At 34.4% G+C, this 20,648-nt stretch overlaps 4 protein-coding genes across 5 annotated transcripts in view; 1 reads left to right on the top strand and 3 right to left on the bottom strand.

Annotated features, from left to right (window-relative positions):
* The window catches only part of LOC111478507 (vegetative cell wall protein gp1-like), a 446,768-nt gene that overhangs the window by 75,444 nt on the left and 350,676 nt on the right, over window positions 1-20,648 (bottom strand). The gene's annotated exons all lie outside the window — the stretch shown is intronic.
* Window positions 5-20,374, top strand: LOC111478411 (nucleolar protein 6). Of its 2 annotated transcripts, XM_023122649.1 has the most exons (26): window positions 10,714-11,020; window positions 11,218-11,379; window positions 11,906-12,071; window positions 12,194-12,316; window positions 12,433-12,566; window positions 12,643-12,793; window positions 13,079-13,146; window positions 13,601-13,699; window positions 14,250-14,365; window positions 14,541-14,715; window positions 14,802-14,912; window positions 14,989-15,067; window positions 15,182-15,328; window positions 15,836-15,949; window positions 16,306-16,430; window positions 16,514-16,596; window positions 16,668-16,792; window positions 16,899-17,019; window positions 17,094-17,231; window positions 18,377-18,473; window positions 18,559-18,684; window positions 19,318-19,410; window positions 19,512-19,617; window positions 19,727-19,869; window positions 19,952-20,038; window positions 20,127-20,374. In XM_023122649.1, the coding sequence occupies exons 1-26, from the start codon at window positions 10,865-10,867 to the stop codon at window positions 20,253-20,255; spliced, it is 3,174 nt and encodes a 1,057-aa protein (XP_022978417.1). In that variant the 5' UTR covers window positions 10,714-10,864; the 3' UTR covers window positions 20,256-20,374. The 2 variants fall into 2 exon arrangements, with proteins under 2 accessions (XP_022978418.1, XP_022978417.1); XM_023122650.1 differs by lacking the exons at window positions 10,714-11,020; window positions 11,218-11,379 and adding an exon at window positions 5-87 and having other exon boundaries at window positions 11,909-12,071.
* Window positions 2,058-3,351, bottom strand: LOC111478481 (DNA-3-methyladenine glycosylase 1-like). The gene has a single exon (XM_023122757.1). It carries the CDS (start codon window positions 3,194-3,196, stop codon window positions 2,210-2,212), a length of 987 nt encoding a protein of 328 aa, XP_022978525.1. The 5' UTR covers window positions 3,197-3,351; the 3' UTR covers window positions 2,058-2,209.
* On the bottom strand, window positions 3,711-4,950 carry LOC111478501 (GATA transcription factor 18-like). Its single transcript, XM_023122786.1, has 2 exons — window positions 4,421-4,950; window positions 3,711-4,323 (listed from the first exon to the last, which is right to left on the bottom strand). Exons 1-2 carry the CDS (start codon window positions 4,835-4,837, stop codon window positions 4,078-4,080), a joined length of 663 nt encoding a protein of 220 aa, XP_022978554.1. The 5' UTR covers window positions 4,838-4,950; the 3' UTR covers window positions 3,711-4,077.

The following is a 20,648-nucleotide window of genomic DNA, read 5'->3' as shown; positions in this document are numbered from 1 at the left end:
ACCACGCAGCGAAATCTTACCTTGATATACTTGGGGAGGGCAGTGAGAAGGGCGGAGGAAGGGGAAAAGAAAGGGTGTTTTTTTTTGGTCCTGTTTCTAATAATTGCCTTTTTCTGAAAACCCTAAACCCACTCCCCTAATGAATGTCTTAAAAATATACAAGACAGCCATAAAGCGAGGGACTAAAGACAAGAACCGAAGTAGAAAAACAAGATGGTTTTCTGACTAGACATTAAACTTGGTTGCCAGATCTTCCTATCTTTTTCCACCATAACCTTATTGTCATCTCATTCTATGCGTATGATGATGGTTTTCAGACACACATTCTTTTTTAAGTGTCATCATGCCATATCATGATGGTTGCGTAATAATTGCACTTTAAATCACCATAAAATATCAGGCTTTACAATTAGCTACGATGTCATGACATTGAATCTTCGTCTTTTTTAAATGCAAGACGATTATGTACCATGTCTAATAACCAGATGATAATGCTTCAAAACCGTCATCAATGACTATAAGAAAATAGCACAATCTATCAATTCAATTGAAAACAATATCATGCAACTCTCTCGCAATCAAATCTTGCATTTCTTTTCATCCAAATAACCAAACTCTCATAACTATTCATTCAACTGCACGATTATCGTGATAGTTACAAAATTTTCACTTTCAAAATTGGTTTAAAGCTACCAATGTTACAGAAAAAAGTACATTGGTAAGAAGAGGCTATGAAAAGGCGATTTCCTCGACAAGTTTAAGAACAAAAATCGAAGCATGATAAGAAAATTGTTCCATTTGATTATGCCATTGGATCAACTAAGAACAACTTATGTAGCGTTTAAGGCTGTGGCTTTTGCTGTCGCAGTGTTTATGCTTCCTCCACTCTACTCATCGTCTAACAAAAGCTTTTGCTATTTGCCATTTATATCAATCGCCAAGTTTTGGGTCATTTGGTGGATATCGAAAGAAGAAATTGTTTCCTTATTCAATGTCTAAATGGGTAGCAGGCCAATTTTGAGTGCTTTAGTTTGGTCGCATTTCTTATAACATTCATACGGAAGAAATTAGAGGTAATATAATTTAGTGTTTTCTTTTATGTGCAAACTTTCTCGATTTATCTTGCTAAGTGAGCAATAATTTATTGAAACAATGATCATAATTAAGATGGAGTGTGAGTGTGAAAGGTATTATAGGTTTTTCTCGTTGCCTTTATTGTTTGCGTCTAATTTGGAATCTCTAACAAAGTAGCTACTAGCTCACTGTATTTATGGGCATCATCACCGCTCTTTTTAAATTTTCAAATGCACTTTAATCGAGATAAGCCTCCTTATCATTGAGAGACCATTTATTTTTCCATACACTTTTTGAGTGTCTGATTCTTGTTTTTTTACAAGGGCACTCCTAATTTAGATTTTCTTATAATTAAATAGAAAAACAAGAAAGTTTGCATAGCTTTGAATTAAACATTTAATCAAATTTGTGGTTTGAATCAAATAAATAAAATTAAAAGTTTATAGTTGAAAATTGATTTTAAAAAATGGTAGAATCAAAGACGGTATTAAGTGATTTTTTTTTAATTATTATTTATCTATTATTAGTTATTATTTAATTAATAATTGGTAGCTTCCTTCGCGGCAGAGAACAATTCCCAATATAAAAATAATCAATAATAAAATGAAGTGATTACGTGGCAAAAGTCCAGTCATTTCCAACTCCATTTCCCAACACGGCTCCCATCCCACTCATTTTCACATATTTCAAAAATTGGTTCATTTTTTCTCTTTTTAATATTATTTCATTTTCCGAAATTTCAAAAATTTCGAAAATTGGAAGTGAATTAGAAATGTATGAAGTCCGTGAGAAGCAGAGAATCGGTACCAATTATTGGGCTCTTCTTCTTCTCTCTCTCCCTTCCCGACAAAATAACATCCAATGAAAGCCCAACCGACGCCCTAATAAACTGTAATCGGGCCCAATAAGGGATTCTTATGGGCCGTCATCTTGGATTATGGATATTTCTCATTTTGGGCTCAAAATCTAGATGGGCCGACAGATGGAGACACAAAACAAGGGTTCAGCATAATCCAATAAAGATGGATCTGTTCTTATAATTTTTTTTTTAATTCAAAAACTGCAGAGATGAAATATTCTTGGAAAGGAAGCAGACACACAAATTAGCCCTGAAACTTAAACGATTCACCCAAATTCACATTACAACGTCGCCGCCGCCGCCGTTTGCCGTGTTCTTCTTCAAATCGCCATCATTCTTCGCGATTCCCTTCATTTCCATCAGCCTCCACATATACCAAGCCCCCATCGACCTGTACGGCTTCCATTTTTCACAAAGTTTCTCCATCTCCACTGGCTTTGGCAATTCTTTCAGTCCGTACAACCTCTGCACCCCTTTTCTCACGCCCAAATCCCCCACCGGCAGCACATCCGGCCGGTGCAGAGTAAAAATCATGAACATGTGCACTGACCAAACGCCGATACCCTTCACCCCCGTCAACGCACTCAGTAGAGTCTCGTCGTCCATCTCTAGAATCGACGAATTCGACAAAGTGCCCTCTACGAATTTGGTCGCTAGGTCATGAAGGTAACTTGCTTTTCTACCCGAAACTCCGACTACTCGCAGCTGTTGAGGCGAGAGTCCAAGTACGGCGTCCGGTAGTACTGCCGCCTCTCCGCCGCATAGCGACGCGAAGCGATTGTAGATCGATTCGGCGGCCTTCGTAGCGAGCTGCTGGTAGAGGATGCTCTTTGTTATTGCTAGAAACGGTGGATTGGACTTGAAATTGGGGGATTCGCATGAATCTAATAGCCTTATCAGAAGGGGATCCGAACGGCGTAAATGATCGATCGCTGTACAAATTACATCCGAAGACGATAAAGATTTGACAGGACCATCCTGGTTCGGGAATGCTCGAGTCCGGTCGCCTCCGCCATCAGTTGATATCTGTGGTTTGTCCGGTTTTCGAGTGGAAGAAATCTTCCGTATTTCTGTAGTTCGGAACGAAATCTTAGACGGTGGATCGGCCTCGGTTTGAGACTCGGACTGTAAGAGTAACTTCCGGCGGGTTCTTCTGGCCATCGGCGGTGGTAAATGATTTGTGTGTAGAAGCTGGGTTTTGAAGAGAGATTCAGGTGGAGTGAAGTACAGACGTCGCGTTGTGATTGGCTGAGATGATATCATCTCCTCCGTTAGCAACTCGAAGCTTGAGGTGCACGATTTGATTTCCAGGTTATTATATGATATAACTCGGTCAAACTCGTCAGCTTTGACTGTAATTATACAATTTACTTTTTAATGATTTAATTTACTTCAATTTTGTTCACGAAAAATAACAATTTTTAATCATTTTGATTCAACTTTAAATTTCAATAGACACAACGTTGAGCTTAAATAATAATGTAAATTTTACCTTCTTTAATTTACTCCCTAATTTTAACCCAACATTTTTATGGCCTAAAAATATTTTAAATTTATTAAAATTTTAGATTAATAGGTTTGGTTGAGTTGGTTGATAGTCAAGCTTATAGTTTGGTCCATTGAATTAACTCAGATTATTTATTGATTTTGATTAACAAAATTCTTAAAGATTTGATTAACATAATAGGGTTATTAAAACTTAATTTTTTATAACTTTTTATTAATCTAATTGAGGAGGATAAGCAATGCACCGTACTATTCCACTGGGGAACTAAGAAAGAGAAAGTAAGAGAGAGAAATGAGATTACATACATAATATATATATAATTTTAATATTTCGATTTTCACAAACATTGACGTATAATGGAAAAATAAGAAGCAGCCAACAAAATTCTGAAAGGAAAAGAAAAAAAAAAACAAAACAAAAAAGGATGTTGTGGATTCGTTAGAGGAGACAGTATTTCCATGAAATCACCATCTTTTAAAATTCCTTCAACAACACTATAATAGTGGCGGCTTTCTTTTTTCTTTTTTTTTTTTTTCTTTTTTTTTTTTCCTCCAGGGTATAAAAAAGAAAGTAAATATTAATAACAAAAAAAAAAAAAAAAAAAAAAAAAAAAAAAATCTTGGGAGAGATAATAATTTCAACTTGTGAAATCGTAGTACAGCTGAGGCTGCTCTGTGTCATTGAGGCTCCATGAGAGGAAGGCGACGCCGGGATTCAGATCATTGGTAATTCCATGTGGGAATCTCGGGGTTTTCTGGCTGTGGGAATGATGCTGAAGCCATGAGCTGGCCTCATTCTTGTACATCGAATTAGCCTGCTGCCCTGAACTCGCCGCTTTCCTCTCTTCCTTCTTGTATCTAATCCCACACGCATTGCACAACGACTGCAAATCAATTTACATTAATCCATTAGCTCACAGACCAAAAGTTTGAAAAGGTTCAATTTTGATCCACACCCAGATCGTGGATTGGGTTGTTTACCTTAGGACCGCTAGGGCCATTGCGCCAGAGGGGGGTGGTGGTGGTGTCGCAATTAGCGCAGTGGCGGGAGAACATTTGGTCTCCATTGGCTCTGGATTTATCACCGCCAGTATTGCCACTACGGCGACTGGTCTTGGAGGAGTGACCATGTTTGGTACGAGACAAATCCCAGGCAAAATTAGAAGCAGAGTGCTGCTCCTCACGGCGCTTCTCGTCGTACTCCGTCATACGAGTCGAGGGTGTTCCGAGAGAGAGCGTACAATCCACCGGAGAGGACGAGTCAAAAGAATAATGTTCAGATTCATAGTAATTGTTGTAGGCGGGCGTGGAGAAGTAGCTGCCCTGCTGCCCATAGAACGCCCCACATGAACACTCTCCCGCCGAGTAGCATTGGTAGCTGCCACAGCGTTGCATCATAGCGTAAAACACAGAGCAAAGTTAAAAAAAATTGAAAGAGGGGTTTTTGGTTGTGTTGGGGGTGAAAGTAATATAAAGCAGAAAACAGAGGAGTGTGAAGAAATTAATGAAGAAATGGGGGAGAATATGGGAGGGTTTTATAAGCAGGGAAGGGGAAAGAGAGCCAGTTCAGCAAAATGAGTCCACGGTGTCGGAATGAAGAATATACGGGGGTACTTTGTTTTAATTCAAAGACAAGGTAGGCCCGACATTCATGTTCCAGAGAGAGAAAGAAAGAGAGATAATGAAAACGATGTCTGAATTGGTCTGGTCTTGTCAGTCTGATTCAGTCAATGAGGTTGTAGGGTTGGAATAAAGCCTTGTGTGATTCTTTTGAGTGCATCCAACAACTGCCTTCCCTTCTGTCTCATTTTATTTTTATTTATTTATTTATTTATTCATTTATTTATTTTATGTTGTTTTCACTAATTCCTCCCACCCCACTTTTTGGTCTTTATTCTATTATCTTCTTCCATCTAATAATCTCTCTTATTGAAAGACTCCACCTATCTATCCATCAAAAGTTGCTAATGTCTTAATCGATCGACACACGATTAAATTTTCTTTCTTAAAGATTCGATCGTGTGTTACGAGGATGATGACTGGTTCTAGATAAATGGGTATTAATTAATTGAAATTTAAATGGTAATGGTAATGGTAATGGTGGGATTAAGGAGATCGTGAATTAGTAGGTCAAAAGTGAAAGGAGGGAGGAGGAACTGTCTTCAATGGGTCTTGTCTCTTCTCTGATCACGAGGCTTAACGTGAGAGAGTCAAACCAAATGCTTACGTTTTTTCCTTTCAAAATTTTGGGGAGCTAGAAAGCATTGAGAGTGTTTCGGTTTGGCGCTCGATCTCGACTCTAGTTGGAGGGCCTTTGTTGAATAGGCTTGTTGTTGGCGATAGGCAGAGGCAATGATCAAAGGAGAGGAGGAGTGGTAATATTGAGGGGTTTGTGTGGGAGTGTGCAAAACAGATTCTGAGTCAAAGATAGAAGCTCGAAAAAAGGAAAAGCGTCGGAAACATATATTATTACAACTGAAAGTAATTGGAAGATTGATGTTATTAAAAAAAAAAAAACAAAAACAGAGCTTTAAAAACTGTGAAGANAACCCCCCAATCCCATACATGAAATCATGAACCATCATACCCAACCCCGACCAAACTCCCCCTCTCAAAACCCGGACCCCACCAATCCCTTCTCCTCCTCCTCTTCTTCTTCTTCTTCTTCTTCTTCTTCTTCTTCTTCTTCTTCTTCTTCCTTTCTTCTTTTTTTTCTTTTTAAATTTAAATTTAAATTTAAATTTGAAAAGACACATAATCAGATCGTCTCGAGATTGATGACTGCTCTGTCTGTACCAAAAAAGATGCTCTGTTTCTCTCTCTGTCTCTCTAAATCTCTGTCTTTCTCTCTCTCCCCCCTTTGCTTTATAAGACTACCAGAGAACAAATTATGATTCAACTCCACATTCCATAAAAAAGTGCCACACAATCATCCATCCATCCAAAATCTATCCTATATACCCAACAACTTATACTCACTTTTAACCTCCAAAATGACAATCTTCCCGTGTTTAGTATCAACCGATGACTCGTTCTGATATCATTTGTAACAATTTAAGCTCACATTAGTAGTTATAGAGAGGATGTAGCCCTACTCTAACTAGTGTTTGGTACCATCCATTGACTGATTTTAATATCATTTGTAACTACTGTTAACAAATATTGTCAATTTTAGTCCGTTACGTATTGTCGTCAATCTCACAATTTTAAAATAAGTTTATTTGAGAGAGACTTTTACACTATTAAAAGGAACGTTTCATTCCCCTCTACATTCAATTTGAAATCTTACTATAAATTATAATTTTATTCTTTAAATTTTAAAGATATTTAGTAGATTTTTAAATGTTTAATTCGTTGAATAAATGGTCATTAAGTATAAATTTGATTTTGTGTAAATAAAGTTAATATACCAAGTAAATACAATCTTGTATAAGTTAAGGTAGAAGTTTTCTCTCTCTTTTATTTATTTGTTTATTGGGTTAGGGGACAGAAGAGATCGATGTTGATGGTTTCCGATTACCAACAATTATACGGTCGTGGTGTTTTTATTATAATATATGAAAATAATGATGAAATTTATTGAAATACGAACTGAAAAGACCGAATTATTAGTGGATGCAAGGAGGGGAGTCATATTTCCAAGGCAGAAAAGGGGGGCAATATAGAGAAATATAATTAATGAAAGTGGGCACGTGGAATGTATTGCATGCATGCAAAGAAACGACAGTAAAATTATAATCAGAAGATCTATCTATGAAAATGAATCAATGATGATCAAATATCCAAATGGGGAACACCCAACCGACATCATCAACCTACGTACATATTCCATAAAAAAATCCATCATTTTTTCACCTTTATACACTTCCTAGAAGAAAAAAAATCCTCAAATCATACCACCCTCTTCCTTTATTCTTATTATTTTTTACGTTAATTCTAGAAAAATAACTAAAATTCTATCCTTTTTTACACCATTATTAAGTTAATAATATATAAAATTGGTAACCGCTCAAAACCACTACTAGTATATATTATTTGCTTTGACTTGGTACACATCATCATCAGCTTCACAATTCTAAATCACCTCTTATCAATGAGAGGTTTCTACTCCTTTATAAGGATATTTCGTTCTCTCTTCCAATGAAATCTCATAATCTACTTTTTTTTTAGAGTCTAACATTCTTACTCAGTTCTGATACCATTTGTGATCATAAATTTATAAATATAAAAATATGAGATATTATGATAAAAAAATATGTAAAATTAAAATATAAGTAATGGTGGTTGTTCCTCAAAAGCAACAAATGCACAACTGGAATGTGTGTGTGGGGGAAGCTTTGGAAGTTGGGCCTGGTGGCTTGGGGGCGATTCTGCCGTACGTTGACTGGATCTTCTTTTTGCGACTTATCTTAAAGTAATAACAAGACAAGGCAGCAGCACAGTGATTGATTATTACAATTATATAATATGATCTGATATATATATACATATATATATATATATATTAGTTATTTATTTATAAGTTTGGTAGCCCAAAAAGATAAAGCCAAAATGAGAGAGAGAGAGAGGGGTTCGGATTTGATAACGGGCAAAGTCGGGTTGCGTTTGTAGGTATAACCCCGAACAAGCCGCCTGCCTGCGCCAAAGTTGAAACCCATTTTTGTCGCCACTCTCATTCTCTTCATTTTTTTTTTTTTGTTGGTTACGTGAGTTGATTAAGGCCTGATTTGAAGTCTTTTGGGGGTGGGGGCGTCGAATAGGATAGGGACAATGGACAATGGACAATGGACAATCATATGAATGTTTTGTTTTTTTAGAAGTTAGCTTAATATTCAAGTAATGTGTTCTCCAAGATTTGAAGGGTAAAAGAAAATGCTAAGATCTATGGCCTTTTTTGACTATGACTTCAATCCAAACACTACCTTCTGCTTACATCTCTTCCTATTTTCTTCTCTCTTTATTTAGTTTTCTCAACAAAAAATAAAAAACACAGTTTGATTCCATCCACAAATAGTTCAGTTCTAGAAAATGGTGCCGTGTGCTTGAATATGTGGTATAATTAGTTTTCGTATATTTCCAACTCACTTTTATTAACCAATTTAAATAAATAAATTTTCTTTTACTTTTTATTTTTACAATTTAACTAACATTTTGCAACAAGATATTTAATTTATAATATTTTTTAGAAATGGATTTGGATTTTATTTTGTAAATTCTCTGCCTCTTTTGACTTCAAATAAATATTGTTTTTTTTTTTTTAATAACTCCAAGGATGTTCATTTACTCTCTGAAACTGTTATTAAGAGTTTATTTGATAATTATTTGACCCAAGTTTTTCTTTTTCAAATTCAACTTATTATTATTATTATTATTCAATTGGATTTACTTTTTCGTAATTAATAAATAACAACAATTATAAACTGTTTTTTAGTTTGAATTTCATAAAAAGGAGAAATAGACAAAAATTGAATAAGTGAAAGTGACGCTTACTAGATTAATTTTTTCAAAAAATAAAATACAAAATTCAAAAATGTTCTACCTCTCATAAATACTTTCCAAATTAAAGTTTAATTTTGAGAATTAAAATAAATTGTTTTTAAATATATGTTTTTTTTTTATTATTTTGAAATATGACTATTAATTCAAACGTAAATTAAGAAAAATATATTGAACAAACAATAAATTTTCAAAACAAAGACTTAAATCTCAAATGTAACTTAAGGGTGCAAATCTTAGTTTTGTCTAAACCCATTTTAAATTTGGGTGGAAATCATAAGTTTATTCTAATAAATTATATCGTCGTTTTGTATGAAATGTAATAAAGTTATAGTATACATATGTTTTATAATACATTTCACATACATTAATACTTTCTCAAAAAAAATTCGGACGAAAGTTTATGAGTTAAAAAAGCTACGACATATGTTTAGATTATGGTTCAACATGTATTTAAGTTTGAATTACAATTCGATAAAAATGAAAGTTTAGGATAAATTTTCATATAATTCAATGTTTACCCCATGATTTATCATATCAAATTTCATCTTTTTTTTTTTTTAAGTTAAATTTAAATGCCAACCCATTTGAACAAAATGAATAAATAAATAAACATTTTAAATTTTCACTGATTTAAACAAAAGAAAATCGTGACACATAATTAAGTTAGACTAGGTAATATTTAAGATTTAGAGCTAAACCAGAATTTTTGAATCTTATAAATTATTTATAAAAAAAAAAAAAAAAAAAAAAAAAAAAAAAAAAAAAAAAAAAAAAAAAATCCACTACAGTTTAATTTCTTCCGAATGTTTGTTAGTTCATACCCATACGTTTAATATTTATTACATGCACCATACCAATTTGTATTAATACATTTTGAATGAATAATCGTTAAGGGGTAAAAATTATAAACACTAATGGAAAATTCGGGACTGAATTTAATATTTAATAAAAATAAGATTGATTTAAAAATAAATCGACCAAAATAATATTTTAGCACAGATAAAATAAATATTTTAAATATTCACTAATTTAACACACTTAAACAAAAATCAAGCTCAAAATAGTATAACACAAATCTACTCGTATAATTTATTTTGAAATTTGATTAATTCGTAGGCATATGTTTAATATTTATTAAAGGTTTTGTTTTGTATTAATAAAATTTTAACGCATAATTGTTATATTATTAATACACATTCTCATCTCGCTCAAAATTGATATTCTATCTTAAAGAAATAAAATAAAAAATTATTGTTAAAAATAAATAGATTAAATTTAATCTCCTATTTTTTTTTAATGAATCGGGGTTGAATTATGTATCTAACAACTTAAAAAATTTCCTATATTCTAGTTAAATAAATATATCTAAAAACAATACCATAATCTAAAATGAGATAAATATATTGCAACTAAATTATTTTATTATTTTATTTTTTTATTGGACTAAATTATAGTAAACTACACAAATTTACTTTAAAAAATGGAAGTTCAGGCAAGAAAACTGCTGTACGAATATATTTTTTAAATTTATGGATAATATATTAATATATTATTTTTTGGTTGAAAAAATAAAAAAAAGTATTTGACTATATTTAAGATTCAATGAAGACACAATTGATTTGGAAAATAAATGGACAAAAATAATATTTTAGCCCAAATGAAAAAAAGTTTTATTAAAGGCAAATGTTAAATTAATTTTTGAGTGGGCCTAGATTGTTCATGTCACAAACGCGGCCCATAAACTCCAATACTTCTTCCTTCTCTTCGTTGTGGTTTAACGTTCGCGCCTTCTTCTTCTTCTTCCGTTAAACCCTGAAAAACCCTAATACCTAGTACGCTCTTTTCCAGAAAACAGTGGTTTCTCAGTAAAGCCGAAGAAATACGCTCTTCTCCACAAACAGTGGTTCGAAGAAGCAAAGCGAAAGAATGGATTCCAATACGCTTTTGGACCCAATGGAGATGAAGGTCGGGGAACTCTTGAAGGAATTTCAGCTTGACTACTCCCCTGATCTTGTTAAGCTCGTTGAGGACACAGTGTCAACTATAAAAAAGGCAATTAAACTCATTCCAGATGACTTGAAGGTTGTTTTTCTATCCATTCCTGCCAAAACGTCAAACAATGAATGGCCACTGTGTTCTTCGTTTGATAAACTGCTGAATGGCTTGTGTGTTCTGCTTGTCATGTTTAATCGAACTGGAGTCTCGCATTTATTTTCCTTGCTTTTGTAGCTTCTGGATTGAATTCGGCGTTCAACGTTCTAAGGCTAAAAAATTTGCAGGTTACTGCGGCCGCAGCTCCGGGTTTTATCATGGATATTGGCTCAGACAAAGTGGAATTCAAATTTAGGAAGCCAAAATCAATTAAAATCGGTGGTAGTTATGCCTTTCAAGGCATTGCAAAACCTGATGTAAATGTTGATCTTTTAGTTGGCTTGCCAAAGGTATTCCATGACTACTGTCCAGCGTATGGTCGTTTTCCCTCTGCAATTCGCTGTTTTTAATTATCCCCTCAGTCCTTAGTTGTTTAACGTAGTTAGGTATTTCTAGGTTTTGGTATAGTATTAGTCTGAATCTATCGAAGGAGTGACCTTAAGGTTAGATATAATTGCCGAGTTGAACATATTGCTAATTTCTTTGTAATTAGATAAAGTGACCTTGTATATTGCCCACACTGTTTTTATAACCATACTGCTAATTCGTTGATTTGAGGAGTAACCTTGGGGCTGGTGTATTGCTCACACTATTTTTATAACCATCAAATGTTCAAGAGTCTGATAGTATTCCTAGCTTTAGCCAACTGAGTTGAGAAAGGTCCGAGGACTTATGATTATTTTGAAGGAACAAATGTTAGAAATAGTATCTGCAATTATATATTCGACACACTTGCCCGTATATCAGGAAAAATGTTATGTTTCGATGTGGTAGTTTTCTTGGATATTTCTTAGGCCAAATTCTTCTTTATGGCAGGAGTGTTTCCACGAGAAAGACTACCTCAATTACCGGTACCATGCTAAAAGGTTCCTTTACCTCTGCACAATCAAAAAGTATTTGAACTCATCTTCAATGTTTTCAAAGGTTGAATGGTCCACACTTCAGAATGAGGCTCGGAAACCTGTCTTAATTGTCCATCCAGGTTGGATAAGTGGGAATTTAAAGTACTCAGTTTATCTGTGAAAATAAATGTTAGGAATTGCACAATTTGGCCTCGATTACAAACAAAATCTTAACTTTGAAAAACAAAATTTTGATTTATAGCTTTGGAAGAGCTGAAGGTAGCTCCTGGATTCTTTGTCAGAATAATTCCAACAATAGCAGCATCCTTTTTTAGCATTTCAAAATTGAATCTCAAACGAAACAACATCCATGCCTTGAACCAAGGTGAGTCTCATTATAGTTCATTTTTAGTATGTTATGGTCACCGAACTTTTACCATCTTTTAGCTTAGTCGCTGTTTCAACCAACTGTTCTCATTTCTTTTTAATTATTTGTTCAAGGGAGCTTACTTGCAGCTACACCTAAGTATAACACTAGCATTTTGGAAGATATGTACTTCGAGGATACTTCAGAAATGGTTAAGAAGCCTTTTCTTGAATCAAAAAGTTTGTTAGAAACTTTAATTCTACTAAAGGTATGCAAATGAGATTTTCTCATATTGACCTGATATTTTAGATATTTGTTATTTTAACATCTGGTTTATGTCATAGGTTTGGGCTCGGCAGAGAGCTTCAATATATGTGCATGATTGCTTGAACGGATTTTTAATAGCTGTAATATTATCATACCTCATTACTCAAAATAAAATAAATCATTCAATGACGACAATTCAGATGTTCCGTGTTGCAGTGAAATTTATAGGTATGTTTTCCTTTTGGTTCTCTTTATCTTTTCTCTCGTTAGTCAAAATTGCATTCAGCGATGTGCATGGTACAAGTAATAAATGTATTTGGCAATAGAGTATGGGACTTCAGTGCCTACAGGCTTTGGTAAATTCTGGTTTAAAATCATATTATGGTTCAATTGCCTCAAAAATATAAAATTGGAATTATTAGTTCTCCTTTAAGTCATGTGAAAGTTGTTATATTTCTTCTGTTTAAGAATGGGAAATTCAATTATTTGGAACATTTTCTCCTGTCTTTGCAGCCTCTTCGAATTTATGGAATCACGGGCTCTATTTTAAGCTTGGACCTCAGAGCACTATTTCAAAGGAGGTTAACTACTGTTGCTTAATTCTTGTAAAATGTATTTATTTGCCTGAGTATATTTCTTTATGGGCTGGGAACTTTTCCTTTTCTTTAATTGAGTTCCCAAGGTCTTTTGATATTTTGGGTTACTACAAACGATCCCAAAAATTTTGTAGTTTATGCTGTGAATTTGTCTTCCTGATTAGCATTTAATAATAATAACCACAGCAGCTGCAGCAGCAGCAACAATAACAATAATAATATTTTGGGTTTATTTTAATGATTATTTATTGAAGTATCCGTGTTTTTATTCTATGAGATAATGAGATAATTATTTACTGTCCTTGCTGATTTATTGATAACAATGAGATTCCTCTTGCAATTAGTGGTTTTTTTTTAATTTTTTTCCTTGAAAGCTCTATGTTGATGTTCGATTCAATTCACTTGTACTCAAGGGATTTGGAATGGGTTTTGGTTGCAGGAAAAGAAGCAATATAAAGATTTATTTCCTGTGGTCATCTGCAATCCGTCTTCCAACTTTAACATTGCATTTCGAATATCACAGTCAGGTTTCGCTGAGGTACGGTAGTGTCGAAGTTTGGTGTTCAATCAATTATGACAGTGTGTATTAATTTTGAAATATAGCCATCCTGTTTCACTGATATGGTGAAAAATATTAGAGGAAGTTAGGAGAATCCAATCCATAGGAAGCTTAGAAAAAATTTAGTCCAGTTTGAGTTCATTAGAAGCAGTGGTATAATTACAAAAGGAATTTAATAGAGAACACCACCACCTCATCCCAATTGCTCTTCTTGAAAAAGATTCTTCACATTTTCTGAATCTGTGTCTGGAAACAAGTTGTTTCATAGTTTTCCCCGTTGAATTATGAAAAATCCAGCTTAAGTTAAAACTTAGAAGGGCTTTCCTGCAATTTAGACTAAAGTTGTACTTGGAAGAAGAAATGCACCTGATTTTTCCTCTAAATTCTGCATGACAAGCATGAGTTGGACACCATTCTAAAGTCATTTCATTTGTATTTACTATTTATTGCTTTCAAAAACAGGATTTTTTTTTCCCTATTTGTGTTCTTTTTTGTACCACGCTCTCAGCCGATATGCCTCAATTTTCAGCTTCAAGATGAGGCTGCTTTGACACTTGCATGCTTGGAGAAATGCAGCAACGGTGGATTTGAAGAGGTTTTTATGACCAAAATTGACTTTGCTGTTAAATATGACCATTGCATTAGGTATAGACCAGAAATTTCAACTCTTCTACATCTTTCTTAATCTTTTTGTGCATTCTTGTACGTTGTGGATGGGTTTTGTTATTGCTTTTCGTTGCTCCTATTTAATTTTGACCATTTACGTCAAAGTAAGATTCCATTTTGCACTACATAATGTTATATGTGTTTATTTTTATAGATTGAATTTGAGGGGACAAGTCGAGTTATATGCATCAGGCTTTTGTATGGATGATGAGTGTTGGAGACTATATGAGCAGAAAGTACATGGGATCTTAAGTCAAGGCCTGACTGATAGAGCAAAATTCATTCGTGTTTCCTGGAGGAACACGGAACCAGGATGCACTATTGAAAATGTATGGGCCATTTATATATATTTAGTGTTTTATGTGTACATATATTTTTCGCTAATCAAGTATTCTAATTGTCCTTGTGATGTCAGGGATTATCAGTATTTGATACGCAGCCATTGCTTGTTGGAATTTCAATTAGCTCTGTGGAAAAAGCTTTTCGTGTGGTTGATATTGGTCCTAATGCTGATAACAAAGAAGATGTAAATAAGTGCCGAGTTAGAACATTTTTCCCCCTCTTCAAATACATTTACTCATCAAACTTTTATTCCACGACAGGCCCTAAAGTTTCGGAGATTTTGGGGTGAAAAGGCTGAGCTCAGGAGATTTAAAGATGGCAGAATTGCAGAAAGCACAGGTTATATAATAGTTTTGCTTCTGGGGGATTATCTGATTTGATTGATAGAATATTTTGGCCTTGCATCTGAGCCCATTTACAAAATGTTAACTTGTTGATTTCTAAATTTCTTAGTTTGGGAAACTGATCAATGGACGAGACACCTCATTTTAAAGAGAATTGTGGAATATATTTTTGTTCGGCACCTTTCACCGATGTCAAAAGACCGCATTATGCATGCTGTGGATCAGATTGATTTCTCCCTGCTCCATGGTTCTGGAGGTATTCTATGACCTGTATCTTTTAAAAAACAAGAACAAACTTTATATTGATATATGAAAAGATAGCTATGGCAATGTACCTGTAGCTCTTGGATCAAATGATTGAGGTTAATCTCTTTCTTCACCGAATGCTATTTATGTATTTAACATTTCCATCATTTATACATCATTTTCCTTCAATTGTAAATTCTTTTCATATCAAGTATAATTATTTCTATCAATTTTTCATGATTTTGTTAAATGCACTTCCTTTTTATGCAACTGTGTTTACAAGATTCTTTCAGCCTCTAGGCCCCATTCCAACTATCGGTATTAAATCAAACTATACGGCTATTTTAAGTTCAAAGTGGCATATGACTTGTCATTTACCTTTTTTGTTCCATAAATTAATCTTATTTATTTTAGTCCGTACAAAAGGACAATGTTAACCTTCTGCTGTATGGAAAAAAAAAAAAAAAATGCTAAGATGATATTTTCTTTAAATAAAAAAGTTTCTTAATTATTTCAGATCCAATAACATTTTCTGGAAGTTTGCTTGCGGCTTTTGAAGTTTTATCAAAGCGATTACGTTCCATTGAAGACATTCCTTTAAAGGTGTCTACCGTACAGCCTTTAGACTCAGGTATATTAGACTTCAGAGGACACAATTCCCTTGTAGAGTCTTGAATATTCCTGATCATTATAAACGCAATATCCAGATTTAGATTGCAGGATGCTTGCATCTATATTTCTTTGTCACATCTTTAATTGCCTTTGTCTTGGCCATGAAGTTGGCAGCATTTCACATCATAATAAGTGGGATTACTCGGGACATGCGAAACAGAATTAGAAAATGCACTAATGGTTTAAGTTAGTTGTGTAGTTCTATTTTCAAATAAGGAGTTTTATTTTTAGTTATCAACCAGAAGTCCAGGAGTAAATTTTTCTTCAGACTCGGGGTTAGGAATGGCAGACTGTATGCTTATCCATATTTTACAGCTTTCAGGTATACATCTGTTTATCCTCCTGAACCTCACCCACTGGCAGAAGAAAAGACAAGTGATCTGCGAATTCAGCAAAAGCTTGCTCCATCCTGCATTCAGCCACTGGAAGTTATGATTCAGGCATGAGTAACCTGAATTCCATGTTTATTTATTTATTTGGATTTTGAAATAGCTTTTGACCAAATTTCCCCCCTCATTTTCAGCTGGAAGGCTCTGGGAACTGGCCAACTGATGAGGTAGCAATTGAAAAAACCAAAACAGCCTTCCTTCTTAAAATTGGAGAGAGGTGAGCAAAAAGTTGATTTTTTCATGACAACATTAACCTCAGATGTCAATCTGATGGTCTCAATATTGCAGTCTGCAGAGTGTTTGGGGGATGACATGTATTGCTTCTGAAGATTCTGTTAATGTACTTGTCTCTGGTTATGCCTTCCACCTAAAAATTTGGCATGAAAAAGGCCTGAGTTTGGTGAATAAGGAATGTAAGGCCGCATCTCTCTGACATACTTTTATGCAGTCATGGGTCTGGTGGTACTCAGGGTTTCCTGATAACCATTTGAATGTTAACATGCCAACCTAACTTTGCAGCTGGAAATGAATTATCAAATCGGATCTCCTCAACAGATAAGCAACTTTTTATTCAAAGTCAGCACTCCAACATGATTAGTGGATTACAGGCTCGTCACTCAATATATGGACCAGTTGTTAGGTATGTACTGGTTACTGTGTATTTGATAGATTTCTGTAATACACTCCTCACAACTTTGTTTTTGGCATTTTAAGGTTGGCAAAAAGATGGATAGCCTCACATTTCTTTTCAGCATGCTTGGTAGAGGAAGCAGTTGAACTGTTGGTAGCATCCATTTTCCTGAAGCCTCTACCCTTTCATGCCCCACTTTCTCGAATCACAGGTTTTTTAAGGTGTGTATATATATGTCTATTTTATCATTGCATAGTATTATTTTTGTTGAAACTGACGAGTTAAATAAAATACAAAAGCCCGAAATGAAAGTGACTGGCAAAAACAGAACAAAATATCAATTACAAAAAGCTGCTCCAGTTATAAGTAAAAAATTATGGACAATTGCAGAAACAAACTTAGACGTAGAAATCAGAAGGGAGGTATTCTATTAGAATGAGCCAAGTCGCACACCCCTTCCTAAAACCCCATTACGCCTTTAAAAGGTTTTCTTCTCTCTCTAGCCAAATACTTTCACTCAATAACAAGAAAAGTAGCTTGTCAAACAGTCCTTCCTTATCTTATGAATGAGAATGTGAGAGCACCACCTCTAGCATCAGAGTGACAGTTCCTACTTTGGGTCAACCGGACTTGGAAGTTATTGAAGAATGAACTCTAGATAACTGTGACGAGTTGGCGTTTCCACGACATATGGTCTAAGATCCTCTTACAGACGTTTGCTTAGAACAACACTCTGCTAAGGCCTCAAAGTCATAGACGAGGACCTCTTGGGTGAATTATGCATATATATATGTGTGGGAATATATATTTGAAAATTTTAACCTTCTGTGAAAGCAAAAGCTGATTTTGTTGAAATTTGAAATGAAAGAGGCAATCAGACGGGAGGATTTACAAAAGATGTTGCCGAATACTTGAGGGTCCAAGAACAACACTTCTTGTCTCCGGTGAAGTTGCAACCCTTATAGAAGGGAGTAGCGAGGACATGCTGAGAGCTGGCCTATTGGACAAAACTAGAGCCTCTTGATACGACAGTTACAAACTAGAACTCTCAAATGATAATGAGCGACAAACAGTTTACTCAACTTTCTTGGCAGAAGGATTATAGAGATGAGAGAAAAGTTAACAAAAGGGGCTCTCACCCAACAAATGATTCTCTGAAAAACAATTAGTTCCCTCCCTAATGGAAAATATTAAGAATTTGAAATGCTTGGAAGCCCCATCAAACTTCCTTTCTGCACGTTCCAGAATTTTTTATCATTAAATTCTCGATTTTTTTTTTTTTTTTTTTTTTTTCATTTGACACCCTATATAGCTTGGTTTGTTCGCAGCTCACTTAATTTGTTTCTGCACTGTGACTTCGTTATAGGTTCCTAAGATTACTGTCGGAATTTGATTGGACTTTTTCTCCATTGATTATTGACATAAACAATGATTTGGGTGCAAACGAGGAGAAAGAAATAGCTGTAAGTTCTTTTACGTTAGGAAGCAGTTCCTATTATAATTATGGGTAACCTTTAACTGCTATTTATTCTCACTGGATTTTTATAGGACAAATTTAACATGACACGAAAAAATTTACAAGAAAATCCGCAAAGTGGAAGTCCTGCCATGTTCTTAGCAACAGCTTATGACAAGGCATCCGAGGCTTGGACCAGGTTCTCACCAAAATCATCGGTAAGTTTGAGCTATTTTCTAATGAATCTAAGGCTTGGATCGGGTTTCATTGCCAAATTTTATGAGATTAAATGGTTATTTAGATGAGAGAATAAGGAAAGAGATTATTTTCTTTTATGTTTAAATTTCAATTGCCGTGCCACCATTGAAAATAATAAAAAAATCATTGGCATTTTAGCAAATGGAAAAATATTAGGGATCTTGTAAACATATTTCTCGAACTTGGTTAAAATGCATCTTTTGAGAACTCAAGGACTAAAATGACCTATTTTTAAAAACTCTGGAACTAAAAGAACAATGACCAATTTGTCACAATACAAAAGGTTAAAGGACCAAACTTTTATTTAATCTATTTTTTTTTTGAAGTTTTACTAAAAAATATATGGACTGTATGTTTATAGTTAAACTTGGAAAACACATGAAAATTACGTACCCTATGTTCTATTAATAATTAAAGACAATCAGCCTGCGGTTTTGAAAGACAAAAAATAATTTGCAAAAAACTATATCCAAACATAGTATTACTATTGCCAACCATGACCTTAAATATTGAGCTTTATTGCACATAGTATAGCAACATTTCTCCAGCTTTGTAATTCTTCTGTTACTAACTTTATGCGCCCTTGTTAAAAGGAGTTAAAACGGTTGGTTGCTTATGCTAGAAGCAGCGCAGATTTGTTGACTAGACTAATATTACAGCATCAGGTCGACTCTTTTCTGTGGGAGGTGAGTGTGTATGCTAAAACCATTATTTGATTGTTTTCTTTTCGTCTTTGGATGCTGCTGTTGCATAGAAACTTACGGTGTAATGTTTGTTTGGTCTACAGTGCCTTTTCCGAACACCATTGAGCAACTACGATGCTGTTATTCTTCTCCATAGAGATAAATTACCATACCCACAACGCCTTCTCTTCCCATCTGAACTGAACCGAGGTATTCTTCTTAAGTTGTCCGAAAATAATTTTTCTTGATGTTCCCTTTTTGTGGATTGCCTGTTGATGCTTTTGATATCTGAAGTTTAACCATAAGCATATTTTGGTAGGAGTTCATGTCGCAAAAGGGAATCCTAGCAAGATCTTCTCTCCATTCTTGTTGCCTAGAAACTTGAAAGCAAGTTCTGAGAACATCAAGGACAAGCTTTTTGTAAATTTTGATCCATTAAGGTGTTATATTGCGGATCTGCAGGCAAGTGACTTGATATGTTTTGAAATTGCATTATTATCGTCGATTTTATTGCTTACCCTCCTCCATCTCTATGAAAATGTAGAAAGAATTCTCCAACACTTTCAACTTATGGTATGACTCTTTGGGAGGCGATGCAATTGGACTAACTTGGGGGCAACACAGTTCAAAGGTACATAGTTTACTTGTCATTTGAAGAGAGCAAATTATATCATCACATTTTACTTATTTGACCGAACCGAATCTTCTCACCTTATCAGAAGCGTGGACGTGATGAAGGTGTTGAGGAGGAAAAAGAACCAGCTGAAGTGCTAAAATCTGTTGGTGAAACTGGTAAAGGTCTAATGAGGAGTGTCTACCTACTCAAGGCCCCAAGAGTCACGACTTAAGCTTATTATTTTAGCATAGTGTTGGAAAAGAATTGGGGTTGATCGAGTTTATATATGATGTATTTGAAAGTGGACTTACTATTTCTCTCATAATCGTGATAAGTCTTTCAAGTTTTTTATGCTGAAGACCAATTAAGTTCTTTCCATCCTTATGCTGAAGATCAATTAAGTTCTTTCCATCGTTCTTATTTTGGCTATCACTCTTCAAAGTGAAAAGTAGTAATAAGGAATCAACTCAAAGGAAAATTTTGATATTAAATGATAAGGAATCACTACTGGTAAGATTCGAATAATCTGGTTGATTGAATATCTGAAGGCAGATTGAATATCTGAAGACAGAATCATGTTTTGATTAAGACACCTTATTTTGTATCATTCCCTCCTAAATCATTT

This window comes from Cucurbita maxima, unplaced genomic scaffold (assembly GCF_002738345.1).
Source record: "Cucurbita maxima cultivar Rimu unplaced genomic scaffold, Cmax_1.0 Cma_Scf00004, whole genome shotgun sequence".
Taxonomy (NCBI): Eukaryota; Viridiplantae; Streptophyta; class Magnoliopsida; order Cucurbitales; family Cucurbitaceae; genus Cucurbita; species Cucurbita maxima.
The sequence above is the reverse complement of the archived record's forward strand: the minus strand, read 5'-3'. Positions and strand labels throughout refer to the sequence as shown.

What these genes read in the sequence shown, in the direction of transcription:
- LOC111478411 (XM_023122649.1), top strand. Translation starts at nt 10,865, where the DNA reads ATGGATTCCAATACGCTTTTGGACCCAATGGAGATGAAGGTCGGGGAA. An exon ending in ACGAGGAGAAAGAAATAGCT is followed by an intron (nt 18,474 to 18,558) that starts GTAAGTTCTTTT and finishes GGATTTTTATAG; the next exon opens with GACAAATTTAACATGACACG. An exon ending in CCCATCTGAACTGAACCGAG is followed by an intron (nt 19,618 to 19,726) that starts GTATTCTTCTTA and finishes ATATTTTGGTAG; the next exon opens with GAGTTCATGTCGCAAAAGGG.
- LOC111478481 (XM_023122757.1), bottom strand. Translation starts at nt 3,196, where the DNA reads ATGATATCATCTCAGCCAATCACAACGCGACGTCTGTACTTCACTCCA.
- LOC111478501 (XM_023122786.1), bottom strand. Translation starts at nt 4,837, where the DNA reads ATGATGCAACGCTGTGGCAGCTACCAATGCTACTCGGCGGGAGAGTGT. An exon ending in ATGGCCCTAGCGGTCCTAAG is followed by an intron (nt 4,324 to 4,420) that starts GTAAACAACCCA and finishes ATTGATTTGCAG; the next exon opens with TCGTTGTGCAATGCGTGTGG.